The sequence below is a fragment of the Corvus moneduloides genome, chromosome 10, assembly GCF_009650955.1.
Source record: "Corvus moneduloides isolate bCorMon1 chromosome 10, bCorMon1.pri, whole genome shotgun sequence".
Lineage (NCBI taxonomy): Eukaryota > Metazoa > Chordata > Aves > Passeriformes > Corvidae > Corvus > Corvus moneduloides.
In genome coordinates, this window is record NC_045485.1 from 17973621 (window position 1) to 18001376 (window position 27756).

General features: G+C 47.9%; 2 protein-coding genes across 3 annotated transcripts; both read left to right on the forward strand.

Annotated features, from left to right (window-relative positions):
* Window positions 1–519: 519 nt before the first annotated feature.
* Window positions 520–5761, forward strand: TCTEX1D2 (Tctex1 domain containing 2). Its single transcript, XM_032119678.1, has 5 exons — window positions 520–644; window positions 1097–1230; window positions 2824–2893; window positions 4623–4686; window positions 5300–5761. The coding sequence occupies exons 1-5, from the start codon at window positions 577–579 to the stop codon at window positions 5345–5347; spliced, it is 384 nt and encodes a 127-aa protein (XP_031975569.1). The 5' UTR covers window positions 520–576; the 3' UTR covers window positions 5348–5761.
* A 1908-nt stretch (window positions 5762–7669) lies between these two features.
* Window positions 7670–27540, forward strand: PCYT1A (phosphate cytidylyltransferase 1, choline, alpha). 2 transcript variants are annotated; one of them, XM_032119687.1, is made up of 9 exons: window positions 7670–7724; window positions 14344–14484; window positions 17226–17325; window positions 19305–19421; window positions 21272–21423; window positions 22225–22303; window positions 23025–23167; window positions 24202–24390; window positions 24972–27540. In XM_032119687.1, exons 2-9 carry the CDS (start codon window positions 14368–14370, stop codon window positions 25176–25178), a joined length of 1104 nt encoding a protein of 367 aa, XP_031975578.1. In that variant the 5' UTR covers window positions 7670–7724; window positions 14344–14367; the 3' UTR covers window positions 25179–27540. The 2 variants fall into 2 exon arrangements, with proteins under 2 accessions (XP_031975578.1, XP_031975579.1); XM_032119688.1 differs by lacking the exon at window positions 7670–7724 and adding an exon at window positions 7736–7755.
* The last annotated feature ends 216 nt before the right edge of the window (window positions 27541–27756 follow it).

Below are 27756 nucleotides of genomic sequence, written 5' to 3' on the forward strand. Positions count from 1 at the left end.
GAACATCTGTGCCCTCTCATCCTGTTGCTGTTTGTCTGGGAGAAAGGGCTGAGCCCCACCTGGTTACACCCTCCTTTCCAGGAGTTATGGAGAAGGATAAGGTCCCCCTGAGCCTCCTTTCCTCCAGACTAAGCAACCCCAGCTCCCTCAGCTGCTCCTCACAGGATTCGTGCTCCAGACCCTTCCCCAGCTCCACGGCCCTTCTCTGGACTCGCTCCAGCACCTCAGTGTCTTCTACAAGACATAGTAAAATTTTACAATTATTACAATTATTAAAATAGCTTGCAATTATTACCGCAATTATTTACCGCTTATTTACCAACTACTTCATTGTACAAGCCTTTTTATTGCAAAAATTGCCTTTTTTTTTCTTTTTTTCTTTTTTTTCTTTTTTTTTTACAAAACAATAACATAGGCTGTAGAGACATAAAATATAAACTACAGTAGTACACAGAACAACACTCCGCACCCCCGCTCGTGGGCCGGCACCCCCGGGGCGGTGCCGCGGTGACGCGGCGGAAGCGGCGGAAGCGGCCGCGGTTGTCCCGGTAACCAACGCCGGGGCCTGCAGGGGCCATGGGCGAGCTGGGCCCGGACGAAGGCGCCGGGAACACGTACAGCCTGCGGCCCGGCCTCCAGCACCGGTGAGGCCCCGGGGGAGGGTGGGGGAATGCGGGCCGGCGTGATGGGAGGCATTGGGTTGGCGCGGTTTGGCCCCGGGAATGTGGGAGCTGCGGTGGGAATGTCGGGGAGGGCGTCCCTGGGCGTGAGGCGGTGCGGGGTGTTGGGAATGGGGGCCCCCGAGGGTTTGGGGTTGGAGGGCACTGGGCTCCCAGTCCAACTTTGACACCCGCTCAGGTGGGGGATGCTGCTGGAGGGGCAACTTCCAGAGGGGCTGGTTTCACCCCTGTTGGTAGGTGTTTGGCTTTCAGCAATATCTCCATTTTAGCAGGGCTTTTTTTCCCCACAGCTTGTCATCTGTCATTTTTCTCTAATACGTGAAAGCTACATTTTCCCAGGTGGGGTTGTGTATGTTTCTACACATTGTGTGATCTTCCCGGGCTTTCTGTTGCACTTTTTTTTTCCCCTATGATAGATTTAAATCATCCACAGTAAAAGAATGCATCCATGCGATACTGAAGGAGAAGCTGGCCAATGTACAGTACATCCCAGAAGAAATGCCTGAGCTTACAAAGTCTTTATCAGAGACAATAAAAGACAGACTGAAAGGTAAGGAGGTTTGCTGGGGAAGTAATTTCTTTTCTTGCCATGTCCTCTCCCTTTTGACAAGATCCCTCTTTCTTCTTTTATTCTTGAAACTTATTCCTTCCCTGTTGACTGACTTGAGTCTACTGTTATGAAACAATCTGTCCTATATACGTACATTCCTCGCCTGCGGAACTGGAGACCTAATTCAAGCAGACAAGATTTGGTTTTGTATAGCTTGGCAGGTGTGTGATGCCAGCCTTGGAGGGGCTGCAGGGGGAGAGAAGCTGCATTAGAGAGAAGAAAGAAGTGATGCTTCATTGCTTCTTGCTTCCATAAACAGAACCATTCCTGCTCTTTTTCTGCTGCGAGTTACATCAGAGCTGGAATAGCAGTGGAGATCAGAACAAGGCTCAGGGGGCACAGGGAAGAGGGAGAGAGGACAGTCAGCCAAGGAGGGATGTGACTACAGCCTTACAGTACTGGAAAAAGGTTGTGCTGCTGCACAGGATGCCCCCCAACATTTTTGAGTTCTAGAAGAAAAGTGCAGGCACCAGCAGGTGTTTCCTGAGTTCCGTGCTGGAACAAGTACATGGATGTGTGTGCTGGCATGGACACTTCTTTTGCCTTCCTCCTGGGGACAGGCTGGTGCTCCATCTGCTGGGCTGGCCTCATGTGGTGGCACAGCCACACGGTCACCCTCGGTAGGAGCCGTGGATTTGTGCTTCTCCCAGAATTACACATCTGCTGTAAAGCCAACAGCAGCTGTAGTCCCTGCACGTGTTGATGCCAAGCTCATCTGCACTGGGCTTGGTTTCAGTAATGTGTAATCACAGTGGCAGCAGCCTGAAGCGAGGCTGGCCCGGGGTGGCTGCTCTATCAGCTGGCTTCTCTGATAAGCATTGACGTGGTGGATGTTAACAGAGCCAGCATGCTGTGTTTAATCCTCCAGTGGAAACAGGGCGCTGGAGTCATCCTGGGACACTGCTTTGTTGAAGACAGGCATTGGGACCTATATTTGATTTTAAACATGCTTGTTCTGATTTGGCTTCTGGAACACTGCCATGGCCTGATTGGATCTGGCCTGTGCCCCAGAGGTACTTCTTTACTATTGTGAAACAACAGCACATCTCTGCAGACACATAACACAGCTATTATGTGGCCTTTTATCCCACTCAGAAGCAAAGGAAACACCTGTGTGGCAGAAGAATCTCACAAGGCCTTAGCCTCAAAGCAGTTCTAAAATAAGACAGTTTTTTTCAAATTGCATTTTGTCCACCAGCAGCTTTATTCATGTTCTTTTCATGTGGTCAGTTCTTGAAAGTTGTCGAAGCAGAATGCTGACATACAGTGTGGCTGCTCAGGGGTGTCTTGTGCCTTAGATGCACCTTTTGATGGATGCCAACTACCCTGTTCACTCTTCAAATCCAATAAAACCATGGTACTCCGTAGTAGGAAAATGAAGCCTTGCAAGGCAGTTTGTTCACTTGGCTACTTGCATAGGCTAGTACAGGCCACTTGCTTTGTAGCCAGAAATCTTTAGCTCTCAGGGTTCTGTTTTGGGATCGTATTTAAAAAAAAAAATATTGCTCTCACTATTATTTTTTTTCTCTCCAGAGGAGGGATTTGACAGGTACAAGATGGTGGTGCAGGTTGTCATTGGAGAGCAGAGAGGAGAAGGAGTGAAGTAAGTTTTGCATCTTCTAATTGTATTTCTATCACGTTTTTTGGGTTTGGGTCTGTTTTTTTCCTTTGGAAGCTGCTTCCATCTTCCCTAGCTGCAAAGATCTGTCTGCAGATGATAAAGCGTAAATCACTTTCTCTTCACTTTTCGTGGTAACTTGAGGGTTTAGGTTTTGGCTGATTGAATTACCAGTGGTAATTGGCTCTATGGTGGTTCTTAGCAAGCTGAAATGCTGAAGAGCATTTGTGAGGAGTGTTGCAGAAGCATTTTATGTTGTATTCATCATCATGAATATAATGAGTTAGGGTACACGCCTCATCCATTCCCAAGGCCCTGCTGGAGCACAAAAGCCATGGTAACTCACTTCTGTCGAAAGCCAGAAAGCTTCCATAAGCACTTCATTTCCTTTTTTCAGAAGTTTCGATTTCTATAATCCCCCTTCGATACTGTCATGGGAACCAAGCCTAGATTCCCGTGTGGGTGCTGAGCACTTGCAGTCAGCTCCAGATGCCTGCAGTCAGACAAAAGAATTCCTCTTGGCTGCAATAGAGGGCTGTAGCTTTCTATTACTAGTGGGTAGGGAGAAGACAAAAGGGAACAGCTCGAAAGGTTTATGTGCTTTATCTGCTGGGCTTATCTTTATTATTGTGCCTGGTACTCCAGCAGAAGATAAGTGCAGCAGAGCTGTAATCAGATCTGCTCCCTCCCTGTTCTGGAGGTCAGAGAGCAATATCTGTACCTGCTGCTCAGGCTTTTGTCAGGAATGTCGATCTGCAGGCAGACTGCTCCAGAAGCACCATACCAGGGTGAACAGTTCAATGTTCAGGTGATCTGATCAGAAATGTGAAGCCCAGCAACACAAGCTGACAGAGCAGTTGGGGAAATTTCCCAGTTTACAGCAGACAGGAGGCAAGATTGAAGCACGATCACTGACATCCTTAATGCAAAAAACAGGTAGCCAGTGTATTCCAGAGGGAAAGTGGAATACGGAAGTGAAAAAAAAAAGGCAGGATAACCCTGAGGGCTAAGGTAACAGAAGGATGAAATTCAGTCATCTTAGTACGGCAGTCAGACATGGAGGGACTGTGCCCCAAAAGGAATTCCATCAGCTGAGACTGACTGGGGCAGGCAGGAAGTGGGATTCTTGCAGCAGAGAGAGGGGAATGTCAGTGCCTTTAGACAAGGCAGCAGCAAGGTCTCATATGTAAGATCCTGTTATTGTCTGGTCGGTTGTCCTCAGGATAGGGCTTGGGTGTGTCAGTCCATCAGGATGGTCAGGGAACAGAGGGTATAGATACGAAAAGACTAGAAGAGGTCATGGTCTCGTAGCATGGAATCTGCCAAGGAATACGATAGCTCCCTATAAATAAGTTGGGAGTGTGTGCCATGAGGGTGCAGGAGGTGAAGGACAAGAACAAATAAGCTAAATTAGCCACTGATATGCATAGGCCAGAAGTCAAAGATTCTTAAGCATGAGGTTTCAAGCCCTGCTGCACAGTGGAGGTGGCAAGGTTGAGAGCTGATGAGTTTGAAGGTGGAGCAGATACAGAGGGGATTACAGCATGTGGTAGAATTCAGCAGTAGAGAACCAGGCTTGGGATTCAGGAGCACACTTCCCAATTCTGTAACCTTTAAAGCAAGCTCAGTTTGGTTTTCAAGGGAAGTATCTGTGATCACTTAGGTCATTACACTTGAATTCTGGGTAATGTCCCTGTCTGGCTCCTTTGTCTAGCATGGCTGCACGATGTTTCTGGGACGCTGACACTGACAGCTGTGCTCACGACGTGTTCATGAACGTAAGTATGGGCTGGATTCCCATGGGAAGTGCAAGGCTACTTGCTTTTGTATGAGAGGCAGAGTCACCTTAAATATGGAGCAGAAAGGAAACAACTACCAGAGGGAAGGAATCAAGATTATTGAAACAGCCTGATTTACATCCTCATTCACAAAACATATTTAGATATAATAGCCAACGTAGTAAAAGTTCTCTCCTGAGCAGGTCACACAGTACTGTACAAAAGTCATTGTAGTCACGCCATTTTACTGCTGGGGAGAGGAAGCACAAGACATAAAGTCTTTTCTTACATACTTTGCTGAACTGCAGTCATGGAGTATGGCTGAAATCCAGGATTGAGTCAAAGTCAAGGTTTTACTTCATTATTAACTTTATTTTAAACTGACACACCTGTGAGTGTATAGATGGAGGAAATTCAGGTGCTTCTGGTATCCATATGCACTGACCTGGGTTACACCACAAGTGAGGTGAATAAGAAACTTAAATAAAGGACAGAAAATTGCAATATATTACCATACAGTTATGGTCTGGTCTAAATATTCCCTGAGGTTTGCCTGTTCCACTAGCAAAAAGCTTGCTTTGACTAACACGGAGCCTTTCTCTGTTTTCCCCAGGACAGCCTGTTTTGTGTGGTGGCTGCATTTGGCTGCTTCTACTATTGAAGGTGACAAACATTGCACAGAAGGACAGATGTGGGGGAGAATGCTTTGGAGTATTTTTTATTTAAGTGCACAAAAGCATCATGTTCTTCCTTTAGTACCTAACAAAATTAACAGCTCTACGAAGCACATCCTATGCCTGTTCTACACACTACAACATTCCTTCTTCCTTGTGGATATTGATACAGCTTTAAGCACAATAGTATTATTATTATTATTATTATTATTATTGTTATGTCCTTTATTTAAATGGCCCTTTGTTTTTTATATAGTGTTGGTTTTGTCCTAAAAGTGTATTGCCAATAATTGCTTCTAAGGCAAACTCAACTTCTGTCTCGAAAGGGTTCTGTTACTTTTATTTTCATGAAATTCATGAAATATTTATAAGAAAAAACCAATAAATCTATGTATTTAATATTTCTTCTCCTGTGGCATTTTCTTCCACTCTACAAGATGCACTAGCCTGGATGGCTTGTCTGCATTTCTCAGGTGAGCATTTTGACGATTCTTTGTCAATTAACCCATAAAGCTGACTTCTGATTCTGGTTATCCAGATTTGTTCCTATGACTTCCACAACTGGGCTATGAGTCCCAGCTGTGTCACATGAGATGGTATTAATTGATGGAAAGTCAATTAAGGTATTTAGGACATTAGGCCAGCAGCCCACACACCCCATGACTGCCAGAACTCCTCCCTGCAGTAACTGCTCCTTGGTTTGGTGCAGTTTGGCACCCATGGATGCTGTGGGATCATTGCTCCTCACCCCCTTCAGCAGACACTGCAGAGCTTTCTCAATCCCTCTGTAATTGTTTTGGAATATGAGGGTGGATGTTTGGAGACCAACTTTTCTAGGACTCCAGCCTCGGAAAGGCTGCAGTAGATCTGCAAAAGAGTGCTAAAGCTTCTCAGCTCCCCGAAAGTTAAAGGCCCAGGTTGGTTCCTGAGAAAGTGGGTGCCACCAGAGTACATCTTAGGGTGCCCATCAGAAGACAGGATGAGTTGCTCTGTGGTGGTGCCTGTTCTCTCTCTGCTAACAGAGCAAGCACAGCTGAACCATTCCAGTGGCATGAATGGGTTTTAGAGTGCTGAAGCAGGGTGACGTGAACCCTAAATCCCACCCTCACTAACTTAGAGCAGAACACACCCTCCCCATGCAGCTCTTGGAAGCCAGGGAAGTAAAAAATCACGATGCATCTTCTAGAATCCCTCTTTCAGCCACAATGCTGGAGGCATAGAGAACCACTGGTTCTCGATTGTATTAATTTTAAATATTTTGATAATGAGTCTTCCTCTCCTTTTCCTCTGGTGGGAAATAGAAGGTGACTTCTCTGATTGCTTTGCTGTTCCCTGTGGCTGTCACCCGTTAAGAAACCTGCAGAGAGATGCAACAGTGCTGCTCGGTTTGTGCACAACCTGGGAGTGTGACTTTCGGGGAACAGCAAAGCCCTCCACACAACAACATTTTTCCAGGAGATGGTACATACGACCTCAGACTCACTTTGATGCTTTTATAAAGTCATGGCTATTAAATCACAATGTTTCACCTTGCATCTGCTCCATTTTGGAGGGGTTTAATGGCTTCTTCACGAAGGTGTTGTGCAAAGCAGGTGAGTAGGTTTGGGTCTGTAATCACCCAGCCTCACCACCCTTGGCTGTGGCATGGGTCGCATAATGGATGCTGTATTTTCCCTGGAGAAAGATCGAGCCGCTGCTGAGGCACTGCACGTCGGTGTGGACAGCAGGGCAGCTCCTTCGTTCCAGAACCTTTGGAATTCACACTGGATGCATCCATACACTGGACAGACTGAGACTTCATCACAGTCTCCCCTCCTCACGAGAAGCAGAGGGGCAGACACTGATCTCTTCTCTGTGGTGACCAGTGACAGGACCCAAGGGAATGGCCTGAAGTTGTGGCGGGGGATTGGGTTGGATATCAGGAAAAGGTTCTTTCCCCAGAAGGTGGTCGGGCACTGGACCAGGCTCCCCAGGAAAGTGGTTATGGCACCAAGCCTGGTGGACTCAAAAAGCGTTCGGATAAGGCTCTCAGGCACTTGGTGTGACTCTTGGGGATGGTGCTGTGCAGGGCCAGGAGCTGGACTTGGATGATCTCTGCGGATCCCTTTCAGCTCAGGATATTATTCTGTGATAGGAAGAGCCGCGGGGCAGGACCGTGGTGAGCCGGAACGGAGCTTCCAGGCGCGGTTTCCCGGGACGCGGCTTCCCCGCGGCGGGCCGGTCCCTTCCGTGGTTCCGGGCGGACACGCAGCGGCTCCGCCCGCGCCCCGTTGGCGTCGGCGGGAGAGGGGCGGGGCCGGGAGCGGCGGCGGGGCCGGACTCACCGGGCTGGGCTGCGGAGCGGCGGCGGCCGGCGGCGCGCTGGTAGGGGGGCGGCCGGCGGCAGCGGGGGGCTGTGAGTGCAGGGGACAGGGAGCGGAGCCTGTCACGGCACCGGCGGCTCTGGGGTGGGTTTGGGTTGGCGGCACATGAGGGCACCGCGCGCTCCTCCTGTGGAGCCGGTCAGGTCCCTCCCCGGGCCCCTCTCCCAGCGTGGTAGCCGTGGCACAGGCGGAGGGCGCGTCGGGAGGTGCTGGTCGGTCGGGACGTGGAACACTGGCTTTGGGCAAGAGGGCAATGTTTGCTGGGGTGGTCGTGATGCGCTGCGTCCCCTTTGTGGGGGCTTGGGCAGAGGCCGGGGCTCGGGCATGATGCTCCGAGATGGCAGGATTGGCAGCTGAGAGGAGACAGCGCCAGATCAGTGGGAAACTTTTGTAGTGCACCCTCAGGGCTTGGAGCGTGGGGGCTACGGGGGACATCCCCCCACCCAGGGGACACAGTCAAAGCCTAGGGAGGACAGTGAGGAGGTGGCCCTGGCTGCGGCGAAGGAAGGTGTGACCCAGCTGCTGCGTAGGCGCACATCCTCTCTAACCCGCTTTTTGTGTCCACCGAAGTCCTGGATGCACTCACTGATTAATGGTTTTGTAATTGGATTTAAAAGTCCTCAGGAATTCTGAGAGCTGTGATGCTCCTCTGTTGCCCTTGCTCGCTGTGGAGGGAGGTGCAGGATGCTGCAGGTGGCCTTCCCTCTGTCCCCACCCTGTGCTGCTGCAGCACCAGGACCTTGGCAAAGGTTGGGCTGGTCAGAAACAGGTAATGCTGGGTTTCCATCTACAGGACCCTGGGGTCTGAGGACAGCCACTGTATTTGGTTTTGAAATTCAGATGACAAATACCCATGCATTATTTCCCAAAGAAATTTGCTGTATCTACAGAATTACTAAAATTCCTGATTTTGAACTTTCTCACTGCAAGGTCTGCATTGTAAGTCTCTTGAAATCACTGTACCAAGAGCAACAAACAATAACTGTTGCAGTAAGGAATTGGTATTGGCGTGTAAACTTACTAAAGGAGGTTTACATCTCCAGTCTCAAAAAGCTCTGTTGCTAATCCCTAAAAACAAAACGATGCAGAAGTCAGGTCAGAATGACCACCTATTCTCATACTTCATTGTCCCTGACAGTATCTTTTCTGGTATTCTGCATAAACCCTATTTCTGCTGCTTCACTCACCCAGCAGAGGCTGTCACATGTCGGGACACTCAGTGCCTGGAGGTTATGGTATACCTAGAAAGGCTGTGAATTCACAGAGAAGGTCTTGACAGCAGTTTCTCTTTTTTACGTGTGTATTACCTAGCAACACTATCTAGGTGACCGTGCTGAACTGTTTTCACTTGTGGTTAGGCAGAATTATCTTACACCATTTGGGACTTTGCTGGTGTGAAGCAGCATCTTTCCATCGATGGCAGGACATGGGTACCAGAGCTTCTGCCTACTCAGACTCTGCTTGAGAAAATGTTACCAGCCTGCTTGGAGCAGTAGGGGATGCAAGGCCTGAGGGGTTGTTTTAGCAGGTACAGCAAAGGTGTGGATGCTGTTGGACCAATGTGTGGCACCGGCTGAACTAGAATCCCTTTTATATGTTTGTGTGGCTTTTAACACACTGAGGTACAGCTGCTTTTGTTAATCTTCATCCAAGGTAGCGGAAGCAGCTTGTGTTTTACAAATGGACAGGACTCTGCCAGATGCTGCAGTAACCTTTATAAGGGGCACAAGGGCTTAGACCATCCAGGTGGAGCAGATGCTGACTGTGGGGAGCGTCGCAGTCTGTCTGGAGGTGAGCAGGCTGGGTTGTAGCCAGCAGCACTCTCTTTCCAGGCAGATGCTCTGAGTCTGGAGACTGGGACAGAGCTGGGCCTGGCAAGCCCGGACTGGGCATGAAGTTGCTTTGGAGACTGGGCAAGTTTTTTAAGCACTGATAGAAGAGAGATCCATGATGAGCCTTCTGTCATTAATGTCTCCCAGGTCTCTGTCTCCACAGATCTCCACAGGGATACACACCAGTAAGGTTAATTGGAGACTGGGGGTTGCAGGTGAGGGAGAACAGGGGGAAAAGGATTCTCTTTGATCTATGGTCAAGGAATGCAGAGGAATGTAGGGTCGATTTGGTACTTTATAGCCTGGCAAGGGACTTATGTGAAGTGACAGGACTTACTCCTTTTCCCTGAGGCTCTTGCTTACATGCTGTCCATGTGTCAAGGCAGTTCTCTGCAGACAGCTGGCAGAGTGCAAAGTTTAGTAGTATTGCCTGCAGATGAGTCAGCAGAAGAGAAATACCTTGTTCCTGTAAAGTGCAATGATCTTGTAGGCAAAGCAGCACATGACAGTCACATCTGACTGTGCCAACGCCTTCCAAGTTCAGAGGGACGATAGGACAGCCTTGGAGCAGGCAGTGCCACCCAGGGAGCTGTGGGTGTCCCAGGGCCTCGCTGGTCCAGCTGCTCTGGGTCCCTGCTGGGAATTCCAGCAGCCTTGGGCTGGAGCATTTACTGAGTTGTTACAGTGAGCTCGTTTTCAGTTTAAGTTGCAGCATTTATTTTGCTTCACAGGTAAATCTGCAAGTGAAAAGCAGCAGAAGTGGCAGAAGAAATCCTGCTACTGATGTAGGTTTGCAGTTAATATTCTCCAAGAAGTTCTTCAGGAGATCAAAAGGCAGATGGGCCAGGTCCTCATGCCATCCATGTTCCTAGGTACAGAAAGATCTGACTGCTTCTCTGGTGTAGTGTGAGGCTGGAGTTCTCTGACACCACAGAGATTAAAAAACATCAGCACTGTCCATGAAGATGCAGACAGTGAGATAAGGCTTTGGCTAAGCAGGAAGATTTACTGTGCCTATTCTAACCTCTTCTACCTGCCAGAGGTGTTAACTTTGGTGTTGTGGTTCAATTCCAGCTCTGATGATGGTGTAGTTAACTGACACTAAAGGAGAAGTCTAAAATTCCTTCCCTGCCAATACATTTTTTTTTTTCTTCTAGTAATCAATGCTTGTCCTTTTTCCCCCTCACAGAAGTGGCTGTGTTTCAGTGGGATTCAGTGATGCCCTGACAGGGAAAGCAACTCTTTCCCCATCTGGCAGTCAACTGCTCCTTGCCGCGCCTGTGCAGGTCTCTCTCTCTCTCAGTGAGTTAGCTGGCAGGTGATGCAAGGCCCTTCTTTGATACAGTATGCACCAAAGAAATACGTTTCAGAAGAAAAGCCCTGAGTGTCTTATAAAGTGGTGCAGAGACTGTGATTTGCCCATGGCTTTCCCAAACAGGGCACTTCCAGCTTTTCTCCTTGCGAGCAGTTTCTCATATTCAGCCATGAACTCAATAATGCAGGAGGGTGACACCTTAAAATAGAACAATGTTAATATTTTACAGCAAGGCTTTTTCTTCTGGTTATGCTTGGTTTCTATCTTGAAGTGTTCAGAATGAGCTTTGAGAGTTATCTTCTCTTTGCTCTTCCCCATCTGCTGCAAATGTAATTAATTTTAGAACAGGCAGTGTTTTACGCATTTGGGGAAGCAAAGCCATGTCCTCATGTGTTAAGCTCAGCTACAGATGCTGGATCCCACTGTTGGTAAGTAATTGTTTGGGATGCTATTTTAGTCCCTTGGGTCAAAATGAAGCATTCTAAGATTAGTAGGTTTATTGCAGTAAGGTGTGGTGTGTTTCCAGTTTTTCATGAAGACAAGTTTGGTGATGGGAGGACTTCTCAGAAATGCACTAGCCACAGGACAGAGGTTTTGAAGTTCTGAATAGTGGTAAAATTACTGTTTCATTTCTGCATTAATTTGAGTAATTACAGAGCTGTGTCACTCCTGAAGTGCCCAGCTGTCCGGACACTGCAGAGGCTACTTCAGCAACATCTAACCTGTAAGGTCAGAGCAGATGGAGCATATTTATCCCCCCCTTGAAGCTGGTTTCTCACTTGGTATGTCGGGTAGAGCAGCTGCTGCTGTGCAGCTGATGCTGATTTAATACACAGCGAATAATAGAATCCTTCAAGTTGGAATCCATTACCTTAAGTTGTTGTTTGCCATTGTTTCACTATGTATACCCTGAGAAATGGAAAAGTTAGGAGATGGTTGGGTGTGGGAGGAGCTGGAAGAAGCTGTTGGAGTTTTCTCCTGAGCTGGGACAGTGCCTGCCCTGTGCTGTAACCTGCAGTTCTTTGGCTAACCATGAGATTTGCACCCAGCAGCAAAGTGCTAATTCAGCAGAGACTGTACTTGTGTGCAGAGAAGTGTGGTTGCTCTGATGGGCCAGGCTGACGTGGGAAGAGCTTCACCTGGTTATGTGTGGGGCTGCTACATCTGTGCTTCAGTGCCAAAGCCTCTGCTTTTGATCTTTTACTGGGCAGTGGTTCAGAATGTCTGCATTCAGCACATTAACAGACCTTTTAATTCTCTCCCAAGGTAAGGAAAGCAAGTGGTCGGAGACTTGAAGCACAGTGAAATTATTTTAACCAAATAACAAGAAAATCAGCTGCTGTTTCCCCCTCTGTTTCAATGAAGTCTGGGGTTACTTGAACCAGAGACAGATGTTTGCTGCTGTTTGTGAACCTCATTGTTTCTGTTAGGACCACAGTGGTAAATGACTGATGCAGGGTATGCTTGCAAGATGACACCTTGCAAAATATAAGAATGATTTGTGTCATACCCTGTGTTTTCACAGAGGCACTCCTAAACGTGCTGCATTTATAGCACAGATCTTGCCTGAAAGTTAAATGTTTTCTTAAATGTTTGAAGACTTGGGTCTCAGGGTTGCAAACTCTTTTTGCCTGAGGTTGTGTTTGCACCCTCCCATATGTTTGTTCTCAGGAAATAGTAAATTAATTACTGGAATGGGAGAAACGGCAAGCTTGACTCACAGGCATTATGGAGTGAGTGCTGGATGGGTCACACAGTTCTGAAGTGTCCTTGTGGCTGCTCTTCACTGTCACTTTTATCTTCTCCACACTATTTTTTTGGCTCCCTACTGAGCTAGGATTCTCTTTTGTTCTTAGTACATTGTGGTAGGCCTAGCAGAGCAGCCAGGGATACTTACATGTAAGTAGCCCCAAACGAGTTCAGCTGTATCTGACCCTAAAACTGCCCATAAGGTATCATCATGCTGATGCTCAGTGGGGAGGGAGAGATATTTGCATCTCGTTAAACTGCTTTTTAGTTGTTACTTTGGAGCATTCCTTAACCGCGAGTTATGTGTGCTTGAGTAAGTCCTATCACTAAATCTGCTACTTAACAGCTCTTTCACAAAGCACACCCTTCCTGGCTGCCGAACTGCGGAGCTTTGCCAGTGGCCCGTAGTGACGACAGTCCCAGCTCATCCCAAGTAGAACACTCAGCAGACCCCCTCTGCTGAGGAAAAAGGTGCTCTTCAGAGGGGCATCTGCTCTTTGTCACACCTTGCACTTGCCCCACCTAACATTCCAGCACGCCCACTGCATGTGGGTGGGGAGATGCTTTAAATTCCGCACCGCTCTTGTTATTAAGGAGTTGAGGCACGCACCTAAGGATCGTTCCTGGGCGGAGGGGTCACGCTGCTCTGGGGAGTAGCAGGCCAGAAGTGCTATGTGCTGTGCTGGAGAGGTGCACACTTCAAGTCAACAAGGGAGATAATGCTGCTTTTTAGTTTTTGCAAATCTAGCACCCCTTTCTAACTCCTGCAGCAGCCGAATATTCGCCGTCATGCCTTCCTATAAATCCCTATTTTTGCTTCAGCTGTGTGAAGCTGGAGTTACTAACACTCCAGGCCCTTTTGGAAAGGTTCAGTGACTCCAGCTTAAAGCCCAGATAACATCCTTCCTTACAATTGTCACAGTTTTTTTCCCAAATTGGTCGTGTGTCTGTCTGTTCATCACTGAAGCAGTTCAGCTGAACCACCACTAATTGCAAATTGGTACATAAAGAAGTGCCAGAAGTGTGGCCTAATGTGGTGTCAGCAGCTGCTTCCCCATCTGCTGAGTCACCACTGCGGTGGGGACAAGGGACAAGAGGGGAACATGGTGGCAGCCATCCCAAGGTGGGCTGTCCCCACTGGGGTGTTGCAGCTTAGTCTTACACAAACGACAAAGCAAACAGCTAGCCAGCTACTCATTTAAGTTGTGAGCCCTTCCCTCACCCTTGTCCTTCTGCATAGATCTGCTCCTTCCTCTCTTCAAGACTGTACAGGGATGCAGCACACCCACCAGCTGCCCTGGAGGGTGTAAAGGGTAAAGAATCCAAATGAGAGCTGGAGGAGGGCTGAATGTGGACTGGGCATGCCATAAGCCTTCGGTTGCCTTTCAGATGTGAAAATAGCATAATTAACCTCGTAGTAATGATTTATAATTTGCATTGCAACCCTTGTGTCTGTGTCTCTCCAGCCAGCTGACTGCTGCACACTTCTCTCTGCAGAACAGCTCTGAGTTGCATTAAATGATTCAGTATTCCCACCAGGCACTGTTTGTCAAGCCTTGGCAGCTGATGCCGAATACAACTGGCTAAGCCCCTTGTGAGGTGGCTGTGTCTTTGCACTGACCTTCTGTACACTCTGCCTGCTGTTGACTGATTCTGCTTTGGAAGAACTGAGAAATACCTCCTTTCTTTTTTTTCTTTTTTCCCCCTCCTTCATTTTGTTCCAGTTCTTTCTGGACGTGCTTGGCAAGATGGAGCCACCGACCTCCTCCAGACTGAATTCCCGAAAGAGAAGAAAAGATGGATCAGGCCCTAATGGGGCAACAGAGCTGGATGGAGTCCCTCCAAAAATGTCCCGACGCTCACTCGTAAGTAAGCAGAGATAAGAATTCTGGGAGCCTGTGAGATGAGGACACTGAGCTGTAACAGCAAAAAGATACAGGTGGTGGTTTGTCTGTGGACTGAGAAAAGAAGGAGGGGGCAGGGGAGAAGAAGCAAATGACAATAGCTCTTCTTCTTGCAAATCCAGCTTGGAATCTTCCTTTGTTCATACTAATAACATACTTACAGCATGGACTTAAATTAGGTCTGAGGCAAGCATCACTAAGCTGCTTTTATGGTGTGTCCGGCTTGTCACTTAAGCTGAGCCAAACAGACATGCACTTAGATAGCCATGGAGAAGTAGCAGGCATTTCTCACAGGTGGGTTTTAAGTGACCCACCGGGAGGGAGAAATACTCCAAAGAAGCACATAATGGAACTGGAGGAGGGTCTGAAGCCTGTAAGCACCTGCAGAAGTGATCTGTTGAATCCACGCTCTGACGCACTGGGAAGATCACTGTTCATTTCATTCTCTTGGTCTGGAGAGAGAGAGCATTTATGTTGCTGGTACTTTGGGAGTGTCCAGGAAAAAAACCGCAACAACCAACCAAAAAGATTTGTTTTCTAGATCAACCTGGGGACGGCTTTAACTAGCTAAAGCCAGTGGGATCTCTTTTGAAGGGGGTCCGATCCAGTTAATGCTACTGTAAAAGGTTATCTTTAACTTGTCCTTGCCACAATATTGCAATGATTGGCTTTTTATAGTTCTTCTGTGCCCTCTTCCTGGGGCTGTCCTTTGCATCACGTGTGCTCTGGTTGTTGTTTCCTTATCTCTGTCAAAAGCCAGCTACCATCCCTGCCACGTCATACTGGGGTCATGGTCCTTGGCAAAACGTGGTGATGTGTTGCAGCTTTCCTCCTCAATGACAATGTTTTGCTCTTCAGGAGGGCTTCAGCCCTGTCCCAGAGCATTGACAGGTCATAGTGAAGTAAGAGCAGCACCAGCAGTGAGAAATGAGGAGGCAGGCACTGCAGATGGAGGCTCGAGCTGTTGTGTGACTTACCCCACAGAACCTTTGTCTTTGACTGTTGCCAAAACCCACCCTCCCTCTTAAAGATCCCACGTATTTCAGTAAGGAAAGAGAAGTGTGCAGGTTATTTATTAGTCCGTAGGAGTCACTTGCTCTTTGTTACTCTCTGTCCCGTGTTAGAAATAAAGCATCTGCGAACAGCACAAGACAAGTAATATCTAGCCACTTTCTAAGCTTCCTGCCTGTTTTTTAGCCACAGGGCAAATACAGTTCTGGTGAAAGATTTTTTTTCTTCCTTTTGCAAAAGTTTTATTTATTATAGCAAGAGTAATAGTGTTGCCTGACTGTGAGATTACCTTGAAGCCTTTACCACTCCCAACTAAGCAGCTGTTGGCAGAATGTTCCCCTGAAGCAGCAGGGCTCAGCAGCAGATGGTGGTAACAAACCTGCTGACACATAAGCGTGTTGTATTGTGCACATCAGGTTGAGTTTTGACCCTCACTGGCCCTGCAGGGGAAGGGCAAGACTCTGGCAGGACCTTTTGAGGACATTTCTCTGTGTTCCTCTGATAATTTTGATACGGTTTTTCTGTGCTTTTATTTCTAACTTCATATCAGGTATGTGCCAACTAAACTGTCAAGAATCCAGTTTTATATGGCAGTCCTAGACTTAATGGCAGTTATGATAGGAGAGACCTGCAGGCCTTATCTGACAGTGAGGATCCTGGTAGAGGAGGTGCTGTGTGAAATGTGGAGCCCTCAGTAAGTTAAAGGAGATGTTCAGTAGTAGCAGTTTGTTTGAATGTAGTGGTCAGTGGCTGTTCTCCTGTGCATTTCACTATAAGTGACATTCTAATAAGGAATGACACTGACCAGAATAGCTGCGGTTTTTCTGGTTGCACTGGTGCTGGACACTGTGGCAGGATTCTGCACTGGGACAGGAAGCCAGAGAGGAAGCTGTGGATTAGCCTTTTTCAGCTTGATGGTATTGTAATGATTTGTAAGCTTGTTTCCTAGTGTTCTGCCTCAGGAACAAGATGTCCATTGCAGCCCTACACGTTCCAGCTGGAAGGAAATTGAGCTGTTTTGTTATGGGAAGGGCAGATGTTTCGTTCCCATTCCGAGCAGACCAGAAATGATGCCTGGACATCAGCTGTTGATTAAATGTACTGCTGTGGTCAAGCTAGCAGGCTAGAGGGGTTTTCTTGCAGAAGTTGAGAGTTACTCTGCCACAGATCAAACTCAGTGTCTCGCTTGTATGGCTCAGAAATGGTGACAACACACAGGGAGTTAGTGCTGTGGTTGGTATTGCTCCTCTGCTCGTTCATGTACTCAAATCAAGGAGCTGTTACAGTTTGTGCATCACAGCACAAGCACTCAGGCACAGCAGAGTCTTACCAGAGTGGGCAGAGCTGGAGCTGTGACAGTGAGGTTTGAAGCTTGGCTTGTGCTGCTGTAAATTGCTGTTTGCCAAAGCCTGAGTTTAGCTGCTGCAGTTCTGAGCCTCTGATTTTCTTGGTTCAGTATAACTACTGTCTTCTAAACTCTTCTTTTCTCTCTCTCTTCCTCTCTAAACTCAGGCTAATCACTCTGCAGGGCTGTTTTGAGGTTTTACACTGATCAGTCTTTAGTACACGTGCCTGAATTGTGCAGAGGCACAGTGAGTCACCCAGTGACTAGGACACTGTAATGTCAGTGCTGCCACTGTAAACTGCCCTCACATTTGCACTCTCACAGTGAAACTTCCCTGGCTGTTTAGGGGCTGAGGGAACCAGCTCCGTTCTCAGACGAAGTGGAGATTGACTACAGCAAGCCATACATCAGAGTGACGTATGAAGAAGCCATGAGAGGGACCCCTTGTAAGTAAGAACACAGACTGGAAGGGGATTGTATAAATGTTGGGTTTGGGGGGTGTGGGTATGATTGTGATATCTCTGAGACCAAACTACCCTTGGAGTTACAGAACTGCACACTTCTGTACTACTTTGTCTGAGGTAGCTTAAAGTTAAGCACTTCAAAAGTCATGTTTTCTGAAACTTGAAATGGGCAAGTAAAACTAATTTATATCTTAGTCCAGAATGTCCCATTCTAGCCTGGATTTGAATTAAAGTCAGTGTCATTAAACACCACAGGCCAACCTCACAACAAAAATGTGTCCTTTTATTTTCTAAACCAGGCTGGCAGAAACACTGTTCTCTTTGCAAGTGCGAAGGGGAGGTAGAGGCACAAGTGACACCTGAAGGGTGATTGCCCTCTTCTGCCAGAGTGTGCAGACAGTGCTGTCTTACCTAGTCTCTCTGTTATGGCTACAGAGACAATAAAAATGCTGCACTTGTATCTACTTGACTGCTGCTGAGAGATGAGCCAGCTCAGATTGAGACCTGGCTGTGGTTTCATGCCACAGGTTCTGAAAATCCAGTGTATTTCACAGTCTGCATTAATTTCCCTGCTGAAACCCTCCAGAGTTTTCACAAAGGTCTCTGATTTCAACAGTGGTGGCTCTCCTGCCTGCCAAGACTAAAATACCGTGCACACTTCCTTGTTGCTGTTCATGTTTGTGCTCAGGGACTGTAGCTGCTGCAGGTACGGAGGAAAGGGAAGGATGTCCCAGCCAGTTTCCAGAATGTGAATGAACATTCATAAAGGTCTGCCAGGACCAGCTCTCTTCCAGCATACAGAAAACTTTTGCAGTTGCAGATCTCCAAATCCTTGGCTCTTCAGAGCCTCCTGGCATCTTCAGATTGAGGTTTTAGAACTACTAAAGAATGGTTGTAAGAGGCTGTCCTCAAGCTGACCTCTCTGCTTGAACTTAACAGCCTTGACCATTGCATCAACTCCTCTTCTTGCTGCCTCCTGAGCTCTGTCTCTGGGTACCTCCAGGGCCCTGCCCAGACCCATGGGGTCTCAGCTTCCTGCCAGGTCTTCTGTCTGCCCCATCTTCGCTGCAGGTTTGGTGCGCCTCTGCTCACCACTCCTCTGAGTCTGTCTGTCTGAACTGGGCTAAGGGAGCACCAGGCTGTTCCCAAGTGTGTCACATACCAAGACAGTGGCTTTTGGTTACCAGCAGCAAGAGGACCGTGGTCTTGTGTGGTCCCAAGATCAGAAGCCTCGCACTACTACATGGCAGCGCAGACTATCTCACTTTACCTCTGTGCTGACCTCAAAGAACTGAGCTACAATTTCCCCTGGCAGAGGTGGCCTGAGGGAATTTTGGTTCCTCATTAGTAGTAGTAGTAGTAGTAGTAGTAGTAGTATTTCTGTGGATTTAGCTGATAATGCCAGTGGTTCAGAAGAATTGTGTCTGCTTTTCTTTGACTAGTCCAGCTGTGTTTTTGAAAAAAGCCATACACTGCATGGGTCTGGGGGAGCTACTGATGCTGGTACCTCAACCAGACTGGTGGCTGTGGCAGCAGGCTGCAGAGGAGGATCCTGTAAAAGTCTTGAGATGCCATCCTGGCAGGCAGGAGCAAATCAGGCACGTGTGAAATATTTGGGCCAGTTCCCCTCTGCAGTTAATTCTGCATTTGGATTTCCATAGCAGGGAAATGTTCAGGGTTTGCTTTCCCCTTGGTCTCCCTTCACCTTGTTTGGGTGATACATGGTAGGCTTTCAGTCTGTCTTTGAATGTGGTTGTATTTCAGCTCTGTACTCCGCTCCATTTGTTTCCATATGGGAAGGCAGAGAGCCAGGCATTTATCTTCACAATTCTGTCCTGGCTATGGTGCTGCATTCTGTAGCACCTCCATGACTTTCAGAAGGTCCTCAAAGATGAGTATGAGCAGCAGTTGCTTCTCCAGGAAGGCATATTCATAGCTGTCTCTCTGTCCCTTTGGCACAGTGGATCGTCCTGTCAGAGTTTATGCCGATGGAATATTTGACTTGTTTCACTCTGGACATGCCCGGGCCTTGATGCAAGCGAAGAATCTCTTCCCAAACACATACCTCATTGTTGGAGGTAAGGAGTGACCTTTTTGACTTTGGCTGTTGCAGGAGTACAGTTTAGCTCTGTCTGTGGTTGTGCATACAGGGGTTTTGTCTTTGTGGCCTCAGTGGCTCTCACTGTAGACACTTGTCCCAAATGTTGCTGGAGTCTTATTGCAAAACATTGAGGGTTGGATATGTTTGCAGAAAGGTATCCTGTACCAAATGAGTGCTTAAGGAAAAGATTCTTGATTGTGCTGTTCTAATTTGACCTTTCGATTCTGTGACAGATACAGGTGAGTTGCACATCTGAGTATCAAAATACATTAGGGATAATTGAGCATCTGACTCTTGAATGAGACAGCTAAAGTATGAGTCCCTCCATGGCTGCTTTGTGTCACCTGTAATGCCCTGCAAGTCACTCTCCAGCTCAAATTTCCTGCTGGAGATTGCTTAATGCCAAACAGATCCCATTGGGAGCATGGAGATCACAGTGGTTTCTTGGGCATGTGCCTGGACACATGGAAGTCAGTGAGCCCATCTTTCTCCAAACAGAAGTTCCCCATTTTGTCTGTTCGGTCATAGGTCTTTAGATGATGCCAGGAATATCCTGCTGAGTGCCTGAATCTAGCAGAGGTGTTTCAGCCAGGCTCCTTCCAGAATATAACAGGAAAAAAGATACCCCTCTTCTGGCTGCTGCAGTACATGGGCTTCTGCCCAGGCAGTGCCTCTGTGCTTGTCCCTCCACCCCTGTTAAGGACACATCAGGCTGTGCGTGTTGTCTGTCAGGAGCTGACCCCTGGTCAGGCTGCATAATGGTGCTGAAGTATGAGAACTGAAAATACCTTTAACTGGTCTTCTCAACTCCCAGTATCTTTGTGAAGCAAAGTGAAATTCTGACCCTGCCATAGGACGCTTATAACATCCTTGGGTGGTTTGTTTCCTTATCACAGTTTTCATTCATTGCTGAGAGCATTTTTATAGTGGTATGTGTGGTACAGTAGTGTCTGGAAGGGGAAGGGAGGGAGGAGAGCTGCAAGGGTTGCTCCAACCTACAAACTGCCCTGAGCTTAGAAATCTTAGAGGCTGAAAGACATCCCCATGTACATAAACACTGTACAACAAACAGGAAAATAACTTCAGGTCAAACTATTAGCACGTTTAAGTAGCAAGGAGTGTTAACCACGCTCTGTGCCTCTGGGAGACTGGTGAGGAGGAAGACAATGAACTGCTGCCCTTACACCAGGACTGAGACAAGAGGCTGCAGCCCCCAAAATTAGCTCCAAGCAGGGACCAGTCTCACCCAGTCGTTATCATCTGTTTGTCTAGAACGTAAATACATCCAATACCAGTGAGACTGGTAATGCCTTGTTTACTTTGGAGTCTGATAATCAAATAGAACTCCTTCCTCAGTATTTACTTTCTCATAGAACATAATAATTAAGCTAACTTGATTTCCTGTGAACTCCCCCTTTGTTTTAACTTAACTTTCCAAGAGCTAGACTGTGCTTTGGCATTTTATAAAATCAGAAGTTTAGGCAGTGAGTTTTTTCCAAGCCTGAGACATCCATTGCTTTTAAAGCGGATTTCTTCCCAGCAGGCCCCCAGGTGCTGTTTTGTATAGGAGAGTTGTCTTCTGTGTTGTCTGGTTTTCTTGATAAGTGTTGTAAACAGCCTGCCCAGAATTGCTCGGGAGTTTAGTGCCTTGCAGCGCTCCCTGTTCCTGGTGCTTTGTGGCTGGAAGAGCTGGGTTTGGAAGCACCAGTGCCAGCCTCTGTCAGCTGCTGGCATTGCCTGGTTCAGCAGGGGTGTGGGCAAGGTCCTTTTACTGTAAGTCACTGGGGTAAGTGGCTCAGACTCAGTGTTCTCTGCCTGTTTCTCCAGTCTGCAGTGATGAGCTGACCCACAACTTCAAGGGTTTCACGGTAATGAATGAAAACGAGCGCTATGATGCTGTGCAGCACTGTCGCTATGTGGACGAGGTGGTGAGAAATGCGCCCTGGACCCTCACGCCTGAGTTCCTGGCAGAGCACAGGGTAATTTGTGACACCTGATCTGTTTGGAATTTCGATTAGCCTCTCTGTTTACAGCAAGAATTCATCCTTGGGGGTGACCTCTGCCTGAGCAAACTGTTTCTGTTGAAGCTCCTTATATATAGAATGAACTGGGTTATGGGAATTGAGTTGGTTTCTTGGGAGTGTAGAAGCATTTGCTGAGCTGGCAGGTACTATTAAAATAAGATAGAGGTTGTGACATAGTGAAAAAGCCTGAGAGGGTTCTCGCTGTTTCAGAAGTTGGTGCTGGTTATAGATAGGTGTGAAATGCAGTACAGAGAGGATTACATAGGTTGGAAGCGATTTCTGGGGGCTGTCTGGTCCAACTCCCTGCTTACAGCAGGAGCAGCCTAGATATACATCAGCTTCCCTGCCACAGGAGACCAGACAAGCTGTCTTGAAAGCCTTTTATCAGTTGGTGAGATAAAGTGAAAGGAATCTCTAACATCTGTTGAACAGCTTTGGGAGGTGAAGGAGTCTCCAGAGGAGCTTGCTTAGTTTACCCTTGTGGCCACTAACAAGCCATTTCCCTGTGGAGCTTAAAGCAGCTGTGTCCTTATTCCCAGCCTTTTCTTCCCTCTCTGTCATGTGTTTACAATTCACAGGCAATTGCCACTAAAAACTTGGGACTGCTCTGTATTGTATTGTAACAGAGGGAAGTGTCTTGCTATTCTCTCTCACACCCCTGAGTGGAGGTGTTGAGCCAAAAGTTACCATCTTCTGACAGCAGCAGGAGATCTGCACATTCCCGATAAAATGTTGACTTGCTTTTTTAATTTTCAGATCGACTTTGTTGCACATGATGACATCCCCTACTCTTCTGCTGGCAGTGATGATGTCTATAAGCATATAAAAGAAGCAGGTGGGTCCCCTTCAAATTTTCTAGGGCTTCCTGACAAAGATCTGTAGTTTCTCCTGTACCTCTGTAATGCAAGATTATGCCCCTCTGGGAACAAGGTCTGCCCAGGAGGCTCTGGGGGCAGGAAGAAGCAGCTCTGGGCCTTGCTTCATAGTACTAGGACTGTTCCATGTCCCAGCCCAAGCATGGCCCAGCATTAATTCCTAATTTCAATCTAGTTATTTTGATTGATTTAACAGCAACCTCTTGAAAACATACTACGGTTTGGCTTAGGGATTCCCACAAATGAGGAGTCTCATGGACTTGGCAGAGGGGCATCTCTAGCTGTTTGCTGTAAAATTCACTGGTGGTGCAGCTTTTTTATATCTGTCCAAACTCAGCCATCAGAGTGCTATATTTCCATCCGTTAAATTGTAGGACCCCTTGTCCTGTCCTTGTCCCCACACTACTCTGTGTGCAGTGGATTATAGTCAATATTTAAACCAGCTAAAGTGAAGAGCTTTTCATTGGAATACCTGATATTTTGACAGGGTTTTGGCATGTTTTGGTTTTACTTAGGTGTCCCAGAAAGGATGACTCTGGTATTGTACTTTTAAGGACAAAGTTGTGAGAATAGTTAGGAAGTGAGCTCTTGATGGGAGAGATTATTTCCTAATAGAGGTGGCAGTAGCTTTTTGCCATGTGTCTTGCTCGAGCTGCCCTGGGTCCTGTTCCCCAACTTTAGGCATGTTTGCACCGACCCAGAGGACTGAGGGGATCTCCACGTCCGACATCATCACGCGCATCGTGCGGGACTACGACGTCTATGCCAGACGGAACCTGCAGCGGGGCTACACGGCCAAGGAGCTCAATGTCAGCTTCATAAATGTGAGTTGAAGTGGGTCTCACCACACCTGCGGGAGCCAGAGTCTTGCAAAGTGTGAAGAGATCTAGTTTAGTGATAGCACAGTCCTGCCATGTGCCAGTGAAAGGCCTGTCTGCAGAGCTGCACCAAACCAGTGTCCTTGGAGTAGAAATTAGACTTCTTCCACCCCTGAAATTGCCTCAGGGACACACTCCCTGGAGGAACTGGGGGTTTGCTAATACTGCTCTCTTGTCAGAAATGTCTTGGTGATGTCTGACCTATTGAAAGATCTGGAGAGAGAGTGTGTGGCAAAATGTGTGTTACCTTGAATGAAGAGTGAGTTGTTCTTGACAGCAGCTACTGTCTCATCTCTCTCCTCTTCCCCCAGCCACCTCCTTGGGGTAGAGTCATTTTTTAGGATAAAATCTGATGCTGTTTCCACTGTACTGTTCCCTTCCTGGAGCTGCAGGAGCAGCAGTGCTTGGGTAGGACAGAAGAACATGCCCTTATCCTGTGCTGAGCAGCTCTAGTCCTCAGGAAGAATACATGGCAGAAGATATTTTTGATGTTGGAAGTAAAGTCATAAACATTTTTTTTATCACTCAGATACTGTGCCTTTGAACAACAATGAATGAAATAGGAGAGGTAACGGCTGCTTGACCTCTCTTTGGCACATAACTCTGCCGCTGTTTAAAAACACCCAGCAGAAAGACTGGTGCCATTGTGATACGCAGAGAGACCTACAGCAAGTCACTTGAATCTAATCTGTGTGCTGTATAAATATTTCCCTCTCCCATGCACTCCTATTAGATAGTGCTTATCTCTGGCTTTAGTCTTGCTTTGTGTACTGTGCCAGTGCCTGCCACAGAGCATCTCACAGCCCTGCTGTGTCTGCCATGCAGTCTAGGGAAGAAGTGTCATGGAAGTGAAGGAGAAGTGTCACCAGACTAATGCAGATGCTGAGTCGCAAGCAGCAGTTGAGTGTGGTAACACAGAGCAGAGTTGGTCGCCACTCAAATCTGGTGAGCTGTTTTCTGATCCACCACTCTCTGTGCAGGAGAAAAAATACCACCTCCAGGAACGCGTGGATAAGGTGAAAAAAAGGGTGAAGGATGTAGAGGAGAAGTCAAAGGAATTTGTCCAGAAAGTGGAAGAGAAGAGTATTGATCTCATTCAGAAATGGGAAGAAAAGTCCCGGGAGTTCATTGGCAATTTCCTGGAGATGTTTGGCCCTGAAGGTGCATTGGTAAGGAGTTGCTCTGGGAAAAGGGGAAAGGGAATTTTGGAGACATCAACAGACATTGTAGAGCTTCTACAGAGTCTGCAGAGCAAAGGTTTGGTATTTGTGCTCAGTGTGCTGCCAGTCTCCAGACAAGTTGTCCCAGGCTTGGGCAGCCTGTTTTCAGGGAGTACTCACCATTGCCATCAAGATAATGCCAGTTACATTGTAGAGTGAAAAGCTCCTCTGTCGCACAAGCTGGCCTCTAAACTCCACCTTGTGCCCTGCTGACCACTGAGCTGCCAAGAGGATGGTGGTCACTTTGTCATGGGCCTGAGATGAGTCTGAAGCTACTTGTTTATGCCAGGCTTTCCTGCACTGCTGGATGAATATCTCAGGCATTTTATGTTAGAAGTGCTTGAAAATGGGTGGTGATTACACTGTGCAGTTCCCAAAGCCCAGAGTGATGCTGGGGCTTTTTCTGCTCTTAGATTGCACGAGGTACTGAAGGGACACAACTCAAAATGTGCTCAAAAGGACAGGCTGTAAGTAGTCTCCAAGTCCATGACTGTAAACCATGCTAACTGTCCTCCTGCTTCCATCACCAGAAACACATGCTGAAGGAGGGCAAGGGCCGGATGCTGCAGGCCATCAGCCCAAAGCAGAGTCCCAGCAGCAGCCCCACGCACGACCGCTCCCCATCTCCTTCCTTCCGCTGGCCCTTTTCCACCAAGACTCCTCCTTCCTCACCTGCCAACCGCTCCAGGAACGAGTCTGCAGTCACCTATGACATCAGTGAGGATGAAGAGGATTAACCTACCTGCCAGGATTTGCTGCGGACCGCTAATTGCTGAATCCTAAGTCCAGACCCACTGGGGAACTCTAAATGAGCAAGAGAGCCATAGGAACAGGGCTGATGGTGAGCACAGGGCCTTGGAGGCACCTGTTGCTATTAGCAAGGGCTGCTGCCTGGAAGCACATTCAAACCTCCTCTCCCTTCTTCTCCCCAAATCCCCTTTTTATTGTTTACGTTCTAGCGGTTTCCAGGGTGAAGATGGTTTTTATATTTTAAGGAAATATTTGTTAAAAGTGCAAAGAATAGCACTCAAGCGTGGCTTTTCTTTTGGTTTCTTTTCCCATGTTAAACCTCCAGGCAAGAGGGAGAGTGGGAAGACCCATCTGTCTCTTCTTTCCTTCGGCTCCTCTTGTCTTATCCCCACACCCCCAGGCAGCATCTGTGCCGCTGCCAAACGAAAGACCCCTCAGTTCCTCAACCAGCATGACCTCAAGAGCACGCACGAAGCAGTGGTGTAATGAGGCTTCTAGGAAATAGAGACATCCCTGCTGGGCTGGAGCCGATAGGAATCTATCCAGCAGCCCCTGTAGTGCTCACATGCCTCTTAACTGAGCTTCCCAGCGTGTCGCAGTGAGGACGTGCTGGGCAGGGGGTACCAGCTTGGCACGCAGGAGTTACACCCGGGAAGGACTTGCAGCACTGTAGAGTGGCACACCCCGTCAAGTGCACAGCATGCACAGCTCCGTATAGAGGGGCTGCAGGGGAAAGGCTTTTCCAGCTAATCTTAACAAGACTGCTAAATCCTGAGCTAAAATTGAGCCCTCAGTTGCTGTTGGAGAGAAGAGGATGAATCTTTGCTTCAGGGCACTTACTGTCGTGCATTTCCTTGGGTGTGTCAGAGCCCAGGTAGGAAATGAATGTGTGTACTGTTTTGAGAAGTTCCTTGTCCCAGTCTGTGGTGTGTTACACGTTTTAGTGTGTGTCCAAACGGCCCCTCAGCACTGTGCTCTGTGTGTGTTGGTCTGTTTCAGTTGCTGTGCTCTAGGGGCTGGAGGAGTCCTTTACACTGGTGCCATGAAGTCGCTGCTCTAGGGGCAAACAGCCAGTTTGCTGCCCATGTCAGTGTGTGCAGCTGGACGGATGAAGGGCACGTTCTACCCCAGTGAAGGGCCCCAGCCCTGTGTGACAGTTAGCTGGCTTGTGCAGTACATGCACAAATCCATGCCTGCTCACTCTGCTCCGTGGGGCAGGATGGAAGGAGCATCAGAGAGTGCTGCAGCTTTTTAAGGTTATTTAAACACATAATGCTCATTTGAGTCCATGCCCGAAGTTGTGCCTGTTGTCATGTCTGTGATACACACTGAGCTTTGTGGCCTGTGGCTCCCCAAGGAGACTTGCACTCCCCCTGGCTGAGCAGAGCAGGATGATGCACCCTGTCCTGCAGCCAGTGCTGGAAGGACTGGCCTTGCTGTCGTGTACCTGTGGAGCTTTTCTGTCAGGGCTTGCCTCTGATACCTACTGTCTCTGGGTGGAGCTGCTGGGCCAAGTTGCCTGTGTCCTGCAGTGCTGGGAACAGAGGACAGCTCAGAGCCCAGTCAGCAATGCCGCAGGGAGGTCTCCAGAGTAGAATGTGAGGCTTGGGGAGCAGCACATGCAAGGAGGAAACTCATGAAGTGCTGCCACAAGCTCTGCACACTGTGGTGCTTCCAGGACACACGATGGCCTGTGGTAGGAACAGGCTGCAGCTTCCTTCCAGCTTTTATCTTGATGGTCCTTTGTCACACTGCCCGAAGGGCTTGACAGAGGTTCTGCGCTTCTGTTGAGGCCAGAACCAGTATGGGAAAGGGTATTTTGGGGATCACTAATCTGCCACTTGGACCTCTTTCAGCAGGGATGTGCACAGCTGTAGGAGCATGGCTGGCTGCTGTGGATTTTAAGCTGTTAAGGAGCAAATAACAGTCACTTGGTAGAAGCCAGTTGTTAATCCCCTGGTTTATGGGTGGTAGAGCACTTCCTTTGTATCACCCACATTGTCTCTTCCCTCCTCTTCCCCACCTTCCCTTCCTCACCCTTCCCTCAGTGTGGATGTTGCGTTGCTTCCCTGAGCTGGATCACAAAGGCCAAGCTGCTTTAGAGCCTTACTACTGTTTTAAACACAAGTTATGCAACAGTGTTCTGTAAGTTTGGGTAACAGTGGTGTTTTGGATGGTGGCTTGTTCTGCAGAGACCTTAACGTACTTGGTCTCTCTGCAAAATCTGGGGTGGTTGATAAGAAGCCAGCCATGGTTTTACGTGTAGCTTGGAATAACAGAGCTGTTTCTTGTAACCAATAATTCCTGCTTCCTCCTTGCACTGAAATTAAATTGGACACTGAAATCCCAGTCTAGTCTTTTCTTTTCCTTTGTTTTGTTTTCTCCTGGATTGCTGGACCAGTCTTCTCCAGCACTGTCATGTTTTATCAGGAATAGGATCTTTCAGCAAAACACGAGCCAAGTTCCTCGGGATCATCTTGTTACCCACAGATACACCCAGTGCTGCTGCTCCAGGGCTGTCCTGCACAACTCTAACCCATCCCTCGCTCTTCAAAAGAAGCATTC